We start from the raw sequence: 13392 nt of genomic DNA, 5'->3' as shown, positions 1-13392 counted from the left end.
CATCCACCAGAGTGGACAGTATCACACATGGAAGACGATTCTCTCTTTTTCCGCCACAGTGAGACGTATAGCAAAAACCAACAACATGTAAATAGCATGTGCAATAACACCTCAGTGCCTCACGATCTTTACTTTTTACTTGACAAGAGAGCCCTGCACAAGAATTCCTATGTGCCTGGACTGTTTGTGCATAATTGGTATATACGTAAAAATCTTGAATCAATGTGTGTCCCAAGTTGGCTTTGAAAAGTTGAAGCAGGGGCCATTGTGAGACATTGTGTGTGAGACACAACAAATATAGGAGAACATGACGTGACTTTGTGAACACACTCTAGCATTTGTTTGTTTTTTTTATGTGCATTTGTGAATAATCAGATAATTTATTTTATATTCTATCATTTTAATTTTATTATTTGTACATATGGGGGTTATTAAACACATTGTGAAAAAAATGGTCAAAGGAAATGTAAATATGCAGACAAATGCTGAAAAAAGTTTAATATCAAAAGATATTTATTAGAACTTGTAGGTAAATATGTTTTATTTCTAATAAAATGTCACTTTTCCATTTGGACAAATAAGTTTGACCACTGTCCCTGTTGAGGATACCTGGACAAACAGCCTAGAAACTGTTGTAAGCTACAGTACATCTTCCAGATCCAACATGAAACTTAAACTGCAACTAACAGCAAATAAATGACACAGCACATTACAACTGGTCTGATGGGCCACACCTGGCCCCCTATGCTCTCAATGCTCCCCGTGCTGGGAGGTGCTGGCAGCCCTCTGATATGTCTGTCGTGAAGCTATTAATGCATTTGAACTCATTTCAAGCACAGTGAGGTACAAACAATAAGCTACACCAGCACACATGATATGTCTGCTGACACGGGCATGCCAAAGGCACAGAATACGGCCCCCTTGGAAAACGAGTTGGTGACCACTGAAGTACGAGAATACACACGCACGCCAGCGCGCGCACACACACAAAATTATTCACATCTGAAATACTGCAATCAGAATTCATGGAATTCAAGCAATGTTCACCACCACAACATGATTACTAATGAACACAGGACTTGGAGGCACAAATGTTAAAAATCAGAAATGAGTTTAAAATCCAAACTACACTACAACCTGTGTGCAAAGCTGAGCAATACTCTGAAGGCTACATGGGTGTCACTCGGTTATTGGAACACCAAGTCTGTAAATGCAAAAAACGCAATCACAAAAAAAAAGAAAAAAAGAAAGAAAGAAAGAAAGAAAGAAAGAAAAAAAGAAGAAAAAGAAATATATATCATGAGCCAAATGTCAGGCAGTCCACACAAACACTGAAGGCCTAGACATGGCTGACCTATCGCTGTGTTTGTGGCCTATTTTTTCTACATAGCTACTGTGTCACTGGTCTAACGCTCAGTATTTTTCAATAAAAAAACAATATGCTGGAATTTTATAATGTGTTCAAAATGTACCACTTTAAAAAGACAAGAATATAATACAAAAACCCAGGTGAAAATCGGATAACAAGAATACAGTTTGCATCACAAGCCATCTGTAGTTTGCCAGATTTTCTTTTTTAAAGCTGCATTATTATCACCCTACATGAACATTAGGTCAAATAACTCCAATTTAATATATAATATATAATAATAAAACTCACAGTCTCATTCCCAGAAGAAATAATAACCAGATTTGGCAGTTCTTACTCATGTCTACTGACTGATTTAGTGTCTTTTAGTTAACTGTTTTGATTATATGACCAACAGTTTTTACAGTGTTTTGTTTTTTACTCTCAGAGAACTCAGCAGCAGGTAGCTATTTTTAGTAAAGGTAAAGGTTAACTTCACTGTCCCCCATCTGCCCAGCACCAAACAGCTGACAAAGTTAGCAACTAGCTGGTCAACATAGCACCCAGCAAGTTAAAGGAACAGCTGTTTATCGCATGATACAGCGTAGAGCAAAACAGAGGTAAAAGGAGGGTTAACAATTCCACTTATGCAACTCCTGCTGAATGCTAGCGTTACTGTGGGTGTACAAATAATCAAATCTCAAACATACTAGTTTTATTATATTTTAGGGCCAAAATAAGTCAAATTTGTATATATATTGCATTTTAGTTTGAGATATGGTAGTTATGCCTGCCTAATTTAATTTCAACATAAAAACAAAAACATCTGAATATGAATGGCCATAAAATTCTTGTGAAATCACTTTAAACCTCAAAAACAATTAGGTTGTTTGTCTGTGTAACACTCAACATACATACAGTTAGCCTCATCTATGGTACAAGAAGGATTATCCCTAGTTATTAGGGACAATTTCATAGTTGTAGTTAGTAGTTAGTCACAGGTGAAAGTGTCTTCTGCGAAGTTGAAATAAACACCTGCCACTGTACTTTCATATGTACGGTTAAATACTGTACTGTATTCTACTCTCTTCTTTAGTCACTTTGTAGGTAATTAATGTTTTTTCAAAATAAAACTGTAAAATTGTTACAGTGGTTGGAGGGTTTGAAAACCATCACCCACTGTGACCAGTGGCCAAATAAAGATGGAACGTCTCTGGCATCCCACACTGCCACCAACTGTGTGCACCAAAACAACTAGACAGACCCGAAGCAGAAAAGCCAGTTACTGATGATATAATAGATTGATTGATTCAAGTTAGATTCATTCATGGCAATTATGAACAGCTGTCCGGCTTGGATTTATGTCTTTATCCTTTGCTTAGAGCCCAGTGAGGTCTACAATGGCCTTGATGAAGATGGTGTCATCACGTATGTATGAATTTTTGGAGTCCAGCTTGGAAAGTGGGCAGAATAGTGGGCAGCCACTGGCGATGTTCATATCGCTGACAGGCCTCTGGAAGGATGAGGAGGAGATGTCTGGCCGAAAGGCATCAATTATGTGCTCCTTGTTGTTCTGGTCGAGCAGCATTAGGGTAACCTGTGTACAGATGTTATGAGTGCAGCTTTACATCTGCTCTAACAAAAAAATGCAACTCTAGTCCAAGCATAGTGACACTTTAAAGGGAACTTTCACCCACTGTCAACTTGCTTACTATAGTTCTACTATGGGGCATTTATATGAATGACATCAAACTTCTTCCTGCCTTTCCAGATCACATGATTTGGAGGGGGGGTTTTCCTGTTTAGATGATGTACACAGATCTCCACAATCTGTAATTTTATTTTTTTTGTGTCAAACCTTTCCATCTAGTCCATCTAGTCTTTTTTGTCTGTGAGAATCTTTATCATCTTACTGATGCTCATTTGAGCAGTAAGTTTTTTGCTATTCCCTGATGATGATCATAGTACTTTTGTAACACATGCATTTTTCACCATGTACATTTCTGAATGTAATATAATATAAATAACTGTACAGTAAAGCCAGTTTAACAAAACAAGCCAGGTCATTGCCTAACCATTTATGAGATGGCCAGCTAGCGCATGCTACATGATCCTAGATCTAATCCCCATGTCAGAACCATAGCAAGCAAGCTGAAAATGGGTGAAGTCAACATTTAACTTGGTAGTTCTAATGCATGATTCAAAATCAGTAAAGGATAATCCATAACCCCCATAGATAGACTGTGTTTTAGGTCTATCAGCTACAAAGTACACAAGTCCGCACAGTTTTTCAATGGCAGGACGGCAGGCGGGCCAATCAAACCCGAGTGGGCCCAGGGCGGGCAAGCAGGCTTTTAAGAGACAGGATCTAAAACTAACAAAAAAAGTCAAGATAAAACTGCTAAAAATTGCAGTTTTTGAAATTGAAAATCATCAAAACTATTTCAGCCTCAGAATAAACACGCAAACTTATGTGCAATATTATGCATAATATGGCTTCTTTCTATTTCTTTGTTTCCTTTTGAAGCTGTAATCAGAATGTGGTTAACGTAGCTTAGCATAGGAACTGTAATCTGGGAAAAAGCCAGTCTGGTCCAAAATAATGAATAGACAAACAATACTATGAATAGGGAAGTAAAAAGTGTATATTTAAATACATTTTAAGCATTATTTAATGACTGTGAATTAACAAAAGGTTTGTCTTGCTGTAATGTGTGTCACCTTCTGATTAAAAGGCCATTTGAGGAGAGCGTCGCTGTGTCCTCTCATCACCACGAAGAACAGAGACAGATGGGTGCCACGGCCCGTCCCATCACCGTTGAGGTAAATCCGCAAGCACATTTTGTAGCCGTATTTGCTGGTGTAAAACGCTGGAAAACATAATACACAATTTATATGCTATCCACTGTCTGAATTTGTCTTGATGGTAGTTGTGAAATTGTTACCTGGAGAGAACATTGCAGGGGCACGGCCAGCCATGGCATCCTGCCTCTTCTTGGTGAAGTCTGAAATCTTCCAGACAAAAACGCCATCATATGTGGCTGCTGACAACTCCCTCATTTTTCCCTCCATCTCCATGATGGATAGGTCCCTCAGACTCACAGTCCTCTCCAGCTGACGAACCTGCAGCTCAGCAATAAAAAAATAAGGTCATTTTGAAAGTAATGACAGGAACATGTGTCAAAAAAGTTGGACTGGACCATATTTATCAGTATCTGTCTGGGAAATGGGAAGAACAGTTGCTGGATTTTTGGGAGAGGAATGTTCCATTCTTGTCTGATATAGGATACAGTTTGACGGTCCTGACTCCTCAATGTCACATTTTGTGTTTCAAGATCCACCAAATGTTTTTAATTGGTGAAAGATCTGAACTGCAGGCAGGCCGGTTCAGCACAGGGACTCTTCTACATGGCCATGCTGTTGTCATAGATGCAGTATGAGGTTTAGCATTGCCCTGCTGAAATATAGAAGGGTTAGGGTTAGGATGCCTTGGGCACGTGCTGCTTTAAAACCCGGAAATATCTTTCAGCATTAACGGTTCCTTTCCAGATGTGCCATCAGAGATGCAGGTTTTTGGACAGAGCGCTGATAACAAACTTGAAGATCCATCTCCTCTTTAGACTAGAGGATGTGGTGCCAAAATAAATATGAACTTTGGATTTGTCTGACCACACAACAGTTTTCCACTTTATCACAGACCATTTTAAATCAGGTGCAGAGAAGACGGCAGTGTCTTCTTCTCATATTTGCATTTTAGAATTTCATAGTGACATGTGCTCACAGACAGTGATGTTTAGACGTATTCCTCTGTCCATGCAGTGATGTCCATCACAGAATCATTACTGTTTTTAACAGATTGCCTCTTAGGGCCTAAAGATTAAGGGGATCCAAGTTTCAGCCATGAACCTAATTAGTTGCAAAATGTTCTTCCAACTCTTTCTTGTTAGTACGACTTATTTTTCCAGTTTGTTGTTGCCTTTGTCTAAACTTTAAGACATGTTGCTGCCATCAATTTCAAAATGACTGATTTCTTTTCCTAAAGTGGTATATTTCCTCATTTTCAATATTGTATCTGTTTTCTGTGTTCTATTGTGAATAAAATGTGGGTTTAGGAGATTTACAAATCATTACATTTAGTTTTTATCTAGATTTTACACAGTGGTCTAGCTTTTTTTTGGAATTGTTGTTGAAGTAGAATAACATTGCAACTTGAAAGTAAAAGAGCAAAATCAACACTTGAAATATCATGAACAGTCCTTGACCCCAGTGTTTGATTTGCTAGGCAAAGCTCACTTGTCTTGACTTTGCAGTCCAGCAATGCTTTTAAGTAGATCAAGAGGTTATAGATTTCATGCGTCATTTGTGTACCTTGTTGTTGAGGATCTCGATCTTGTCCTGGTCCAGTCTGTGTTGGCGGTTGTAGGCCTCCATGGTGGCACAGGAACGCTCCATTTCTCGGTTAAGGACACAGACAATGTTTTCAAATGTGCTCACTTTGAGCTCCAACTCCTGGCAGCGCCGACTCAGCTCTGCCACCTTGGTCTTTTCGCTCTGTAGCTGAAGGTCCAGAGCAGCACCCACAGCACTGGGCAGTGGGGTGAAGGAGGTGGACAGGGTCGCGGCACATGCCCCCTGAATGGGAGCTGCACCAACACCTCCCAGCTGGCTCATCTTCAGCTCCAAGTCCCTGAGGGACTGGTGCAGCTCCTGCAGTTTATGGCTAGCTACCTCCAGGCTCTGGGGCTGCAGGCTCTCAAGGCTTACCTTAATGCCCATGATGAAATGCAGGAGTAGATTGAGGTGTTCATAGGAACATTGCCGCTCATGGTCATGAATCTTCTCTTTTTCCACCTTGAAGACAAAGAAATATACATACTAAAAAAAAATTTAAAAAAACAACAACAGTTCCCAGTCTTGTTGCAAATAATGACAGGACCAATATCATATAAGCAGTGCAGTGGCACTTCATTAATTGGGTTACCCACCCTAGCAAACAGTATGTACTAAAATTCATCACTGTGAGAAAACAAAAAAATTGGGCACTGTCCAAATACCTGGTTGTATATTTAGGCAAGTTCAATTGAGGAGACTCCTTTACTAAAACTCATGAGCTACAGTGGCCCTGCAGATGAATTCAGGTTGTTGTTACATATCAATCTTGTTTTCATTGTGAAAAATGGTCATTACCACATGAAGCTATATTACTTAAAAATAGCTCAATGTGAGGAAATCTGAACAGTTCTGTAAAGAATATAGCACAAACCAGCGATTGTTTGAAGTTAGCAGACAGGAACTTCTGGCTGTTGAACAGCATTACACTGATTAATGCCTACATTAATGACACATTACTGTTGTGAGTACTACACAAAAAGAAGGTGAAGGGGAAAAAACCAATAGATTTGATCCTTTTTTTTTAATAAATTGAAAAAGAAAACTTTACTCCCAAACTTAAAGAGCCAAATAATGTTAAAGGATCAAGTTATGTCATGTTAAATCGCTAGAGTATGCTTTTAAAACTGTTTTAGTGCTGCTACTAAACACTAGAGGCGTAGCAATTCTCAGACTCCATTTTTGTTTTGTTTTTTCTTTTTTGGGGGGGGTCTGGCCTCTTGATTACTTACACTCTTACTGTCCCTGTACGTCGCACAACACGGATGTTACACTGAACATTACGGTACTTTCTTAGCATATCTTCAGGCAATAGGGAGTATAAATATGCAGTAGACTCAACCATGACAGAGGTGGGATATGTCCAACAGGCAGGTCTGTGAACAGCAATTGTTGTGTGTAGTGTTTCGTATTTGCACTCAATTGTCCAAAAACTGACTTAAACTGTTTTCACTCTCTGTCAATCAGTGTCTAAAAGCCTAAACACCCCCATTTCATGTTCTAACACTGCTACACTGAAAAAGTAGCACTTGAAGTAGTCCGATTTCCGTGACTCCGTATTTAAGTTATTCTACATACACAAATTGTATATGGTTTTCATACTCAACAACACAAGCTCCATTATCAGGCAGGTAAAAGCTGCTGAATGATATAACAAGTTCACAATATTCATTCAGCATGGTTTAAACAAAATAATTAGTTATCAAATAACAAGCAGTTATTACATCCAGCGTTACACATACAGCAAATTATGAACAAAAAATATCTACTTACAGATGTATCGCAGCCAACAACATGAAATCTGCATGGTGCTTTAAATTTACTGCAGAGTTTAATATGGTCCACATACTGCAAAACAAAACAACATAAAAAAGCTAATGATATTTAGAACAGGAGACTTTGTTCACAAGCTCAATGGAATTATGAAAGTTTACTTGAAATAAATAGCTGTGATACCTTTTCTCTTGGGATCTTCTTTTTGGCACAGCCTTCACAAATCATTGGGTACTTTGGACAGATTTCATCGTGAGCCTATTGGGTAAGAAATAAAAATACTAAACCAAGCACACCTCGGTATGTAGCTGAGAGGAACCAGGAGTCGAAACACTGACCTCCTACTACTCCTTCACTTTTCCTGCATCTTTTTCAAGGGCTACAAACTTTGTCCAATACATATGAGACAGCCTTTTACAAGGAAACTCATAAATCAAAACCTGCCAAAGTAACTTTATTTACCAAATTAATCAGAACCTTTAAGGCCAAATAACTTTTCACTCTGAAGTGTCTTCCTGTTCCATGAAATTGTTTGTATTACATTCAAAACAAATGCAAAATAGAAGTCCAGAGACTGCAGAAGCTGCTCAGATGAGTAGAGGAATGTTTCGACCAAACAAGAAAGAAGTACAGTTGCAATAACAATATATTGTAGATAACTTCATCAACAAAATAAAAATAAAAAAAGGATATTTATTAACTAGTGGTCTCTGACAGCTGGACTCCGCATAGTACATATGTATACATTTACTGGATGTGTATATAATAGTAAAACATAAAAAAAGATCATATTGATGGATTTTAATGCAATGCAAATGATGAAATCCCCAAAATCCTTTGCAATTTGTTGTTGAGAAATGTTTTTTTAAACATATTGCTAGCATCAAACTTAAAATGACTAAATACTGCCAAAAACCTAATTTCTCACAATTGATGTGTTGCACTATTTACAACTGACATTTACAATGATAAGTTCAGACTAGTGGCAACAAAAGTATGTGAATCTTTTGAAATGTTGTGGTTTTCTGTATTAATTTGTCATAAAAGATGATCTGATCTTCATCTAAGTCAAAAGTATTAATATGTGCCTAAAATAACAAAATTCAAAATGGCAAGGTCCTGAAGCATCATGTTTTCATGATGATATGCAGTGCCCTTTTTACGCCCGATGCAGTGCTGTGCATTGTCTCCAGATAGTTCAATCTTAGTTTATTCAGTCCACAAAACATTTTGCTAATACTGCTGTGGAGTGTCAATGTGCTCTTTGGCAAATGTCAGGTGTGCAGCAATGTTCTTTTTAGTAAGGAGCAGCTTCCTTAATGGTGTCCTGCCATAGACACCCTGCTTGTCCACTATAGACTCATGCACACAGATGTTAACCAGTTCCAATGATGCCTTCAAATCTTTGGCTGTCTATGTTTCTTTACCTCATTAATGAGTGTTTGTTGTGCTCTTGGGGTCATTTTAACTGGCCCCCCACTTCTTGGTAGAGTAGCCACAGTCCCAAAGTGTCTCCATTTGTAGATTGTTTGTCTATTGTAGACGGGTGAATTTATAACCCTTTATGTAAATCAACAATTCTTGATCGTAGATCCTCTGAAAGCTCCTTTTGGTGAGGCATGGTTCACATATTCTTCTTGTGCGGAGCAAACTCAAAAAGTTTGAGTGGTTTTTGTCAGTTCAAGTAGCTCTAGTCCACACCTCCAAACTGAGTCCAGTTAGCTTTTTTGAGGTCATTATTCAACGGATTCACATGCTATTCCGCTATTACTGTGACGTTTTCATGGTTGTTCTCAATAAAGACAAGAAAGATTAAAATTTGTTTTTGGTGTTATTACTTTAGGCACATTATATTTGTTAATACTCTTGACTCAAATGAAGATCATATCACATTTTAAGACAAATTAATGCAGAAAACCACAAAATTCCAAAAGGTTCACATACTTTTTCTTGCCACTGCAAATAGACCTGCAAGTATCACATGTATATATGTATACATCTCAGCATTGGATTAAAGTAATACAGAGAAATCCTGACCTTGATGTTCTTTAGCAAGAAGGGTTCTTTGCAGTATTTGCAGTTCAGAGTCCTTTCTGGGCATTCTCTCTCATTGTGGTGCTCCTGTTCATTGGCTCTCATCAACTCTTTACAGGACGGACACAGGATGATCATAAAATCACAGTTGCCCTCATGGTTGGCCTACAAGTGACCAAAAAAAAAAACAATTTATTTATTATTATAGTTGTTGTTTGATATCTACCAGGTGGTGTGTGTGTCATTCACAATTCAATGGACAGTAGACTGGGAGAAGATGCATTAATGAGCACCTCAAATTCTTTGATTGTTCCCATCCACGTGCATCCCTCATTGGGACAGACGGCTGCCAAGGCCTCCACTTCTCTCCGAGCTGCATTGTCTGGGAAAGCCTGGATGGAAAAGCAGAGGTTGCTGTCAGTGTTGTCTGGTTCGTGGCTTCAGTTACTACTGAAGGGGTAGTATTACAAACAAGCTGCATCGGTTTACAGGGTCGTGATACTTGGAGCTCACTTTTCTTTCCTGGCTCTAATTTCTCCATCAACAAGGTTTTAGTGCTTGGACAGTTTTTGTGGCGTTGACTGTGTTCTACAGCACACTGGACCTGATAACAAACTGTAACTATGACATTACAGTAAAAAAAAAACTCAAATACTAACTATATCTGATAAGAGCTGCAACAAAACCTCGATGACAGAGCTATCTTTTGTAAATTTATTTCCTTGCATAGAAAGGCCAACAGTGATACAGAGTCTTGGAGCAGTCTGCAAAATGACGCACAAGACAGTGATTGTGTAATGTCTGGTCTCCGCTAAGATATGGCAGGGAGCCTGCTCTCTTTTGACATGACACTAATCTAACTTAGAATGAAAATAGGTCATAAGCAAATTATACTTCTAAAAAAATAAAGGAAGAAATTTTAATCAGTATATCGCATTAAGTCATTTAAACTTCTGGAGTCGAGATCTTCCAAATTCTAAGTAGCTGTATGTTTTTGTGATGCGACTATATTAAGTGTTGGTATTAAATTGCATTCATGCAAACACATTTAAAGTGTCTCTGACCAAACAATCAGAAACAGACTTTGTGAGGGTGGACTGAGCACCAGACCTCTGGTGGGTCCTGTTCTCACTGCCCGGCACCGTGGAGCTCGATTGATATTTGCCGTAGAACACTAGAATTGTTAGGTCTGCCGCTGATGAGAGCAGGTTCATCCTGATCACATGTGACAGACGTAAAAGGGTCTGAAGAAGCCGTGGAGAACGTTATTCTGCCTGTAATAACGTTCTACATGATCGATTTGCTGTTGGGTCACTGATGGTCTGGGAGAGGCATATCCATGAAGGGACTCGCAGACCTCTACAGACTAGACAACAGCAGAGTGCCATTAAATATCGGGATGAAATCTTTGAACCCACTGTCAGACTCTACACTGGTGCAATGGGTCCTGGGTTCCTCCTGGTGCACAACAATACACGGCCTCATGTGATGAAAGGGTGTGAGAATGTTATAAAGATGCAGTGTGAGGTACTTACACCACCTTGCTTGAGAATAGAGGTGGGTTCCTCAAACAGGTCTTCTTTGATGCAAGCACTGCACTTCTGTAGTCCAGAACTTGAAAACAGGAAAAACAAACATTTGTACTATTATGTCTGTAATGTCAATGTTAAAATACTCGCCATGTAGTACTTTGTAGTACTTAAAAGTAAGGGTCCTTTGAGTCGAGATCATTTAAGATTCTAAGTAGCTGTATGTTTTTGTCATGTGACTATGTTAAGAATAAAATGGTTTTAAATTACATTTATGCAAACATAATCACAGCGTCGCACTATCACACCAGTTCTATTAACTGGATCAGTCATTGCTCAAGCAAATTATAGTGTTTGGTTCCAGTTACTGAAATGTAAACATTTGCTGTTTTCTCTGTTTTCCAGTTTACAACAAAATTGAACACTCCTGGTAGTTCATATTATGGTATTGTAGACCAGGCCAGGACACATGTATTTGGGTTTAATTTGTCAAAAGAACATCCTACCAAGGGTAATCCTGCAGTCTTGTGCCAGTTTATGAGCAATGATTTTCTTCCCGGTCACTGTCTGTAGAGGTCGACACAGTAACGTCCTTCACTCTGTCTGATCAGTCAGTGAAAAACCAATAGCTACAGAGACTTTTATCACAAAATCAGAATCACTTACCAGTGAGTCAGTTTTTCAATGCAACATGAGTAATTAATTAACTGTGCACAAAGTAGTTTTTTAAGGATGTGCACTGTTCTTTCTGTTATTGTAGTGGTGGTGCTTCCTATTCCTGTTCCTCGGCTTGTGTTCAGTAGCTGCTGATGCTCTTGTGCATTCTTCCATCTTTTATCAAGACTCACTCTCACAGCAAGGAGTGGTGTAGTAGTATAGTATATAATAACTTTATTGCAATGAACCTTAAAATTGATGTCATTATTATTTTATATTATTGAGTATTATTACTCTGCATGTCGACACAAAAATAACAACAATTATTGTAAGACAATAAACATGATTTATTAATATGAATTTATTATAAAACGAGGCAGTACTCACTTCATTCTAAACAGGATGTCTTTGTGTTTCCTGAGTGTTGCTAAACTGAACCCAGATTAATGCCACACATTTGGCTGAGGACATTGGTTATGTGTGATTCTTGAGTTCTCTGTCAGCATATTGCTGGAACTCCATTAGCACATTACCTTATCCATGGGCCCTGGGCAGAATAATATTTGAGGATCCCTCTGACACCCACTCACCTCTGTGTCACTGTACATAGAAAACCTCCCATCACATCAGACACAGTGAGCGGTACGACCCTTACTGACGTCCAGCCATTGAAAAACTATTATAATAATAATTATAATACATGGACTGGGACAGACATGCGTAGACTCCTGCCAGGTCCTTACCTACAGACCTTCTAGTAAATTCGGCATACACACCGAGCTGGGATCAGCTACTTTAATTCAATAAAGTGACTGTTCTGGTAGCTTCCAGTCCGGCCGAGCTCAGCAGAGGTTACGGCGACACCTGACCAACCCATCACACAAGTTGAGATTTTACTGAGATAAAGTACTGACTGCTTCTTACTTTCATGCAGAAATGTACTATATCTCTTTGCCAGCCACTGTATATGTCCTAACTAGTATTTTTATCTCGTATATAGCGGCACATGTGACAATAAACAGCGTAGCATTAAATTAAAGATCTTTGAAGGAGGGCTAGTGACATGCTGTGATTGCTCATCGAGCTAGCTAGCATGCTAGCAGCCATGGCACTACTCACCTCACAATTTTGTGGAAGCAGAACGAACAGTAGCGATGACCACACTGGGCTTGCAACGGCCTTCTCAGGATTTTCTGGCACGAATTGCACAGATGCTTGTCTTCGTGGCTGTTGGCTAAAATCGTCTTCGGGAAGCCCGGTTTGTTGCCTTCCAGGGAAGATGGTGGAGATGGCTCCTGTGCAGCCATTATTTCCCTTCAACAATATCGGGGTACTCAGCGGGGTGTGTTCAAGACAGCGAGTACGGCGGAATATGATTTCACAAATAAACGCCGACTCATTGCATTATTTATTGCTACATGTGTTGTGGTATTGTAGCTTATACTAATAACTTGGAACGATATGTTATCTTTATATGTGCACAGACAGGTAACCCACGCGTTTTGGTGTGATAAATGTGACCGACGCTGTTGTAGGATGCTAGTATCAGTGGTCGGTTACAGCCTGGACCGCTAGGAGCCGCAAGTCCGAAAGATGAGCATCCACAGGTGTAGTGTGGACTAAGTCTATATACGATGTTCCATATAAAACGTAGAGAAATGT

The 13392-nt window shown here is 39.1% G+C and overlaps 1 protein-coding gene across 1 annotated transcript; it reads right to left on the bottom strand.

Moving 5' to 3' along the window:
• Positions 1–534: 534 nt before the first annotated feature.
• On the bottom strand, positions 535–13053 carry traf2a (Tnf receptor-associated factor 2a). Its single transcript, XM_026342363.1, has 10 exons — positions 12850–13053; positions 11080–11158; positions 9838–9936; positions 9548–9709; positions 7694–7768; positions 7511–7585; positions 5717–6199; positions 4294–4471; positions 4070–4218; positions 535–2945 (listed from the first exon to the last, which is right to left on the bottom strand). Exons 1-10 carry the CDS (start codon positions 13035–13037, stop codon positions 2727–2729), a joined length of 1707 nt encoding a protein of 568 aa, XP_026198148.1. The 5' UTR covers positions 13038–13053; the 3' UTR covers positions 535–2726.
• Between the last annotated feature and the right edge of the window lie 339 nt (positions 13054–13392).

This window comes from Anabas testudineus, chromosome 9, assembly GCF_900324465.2.
Source record: "Anabas testudineus chromosome 9, fAnaTes1.2, whole genome shotgun sequence".
NCBI lineage: Eukaryota > Metazoa > Chordata > Actinopteri > Anabantiformes > Anabantidae > Anabas > Anabas testudineus.
The sequence above is the reverse complement of the archived record's forward strand: the minus strand, read 5'-3'. Positions and strand labels throughout refer to the sequence as shown.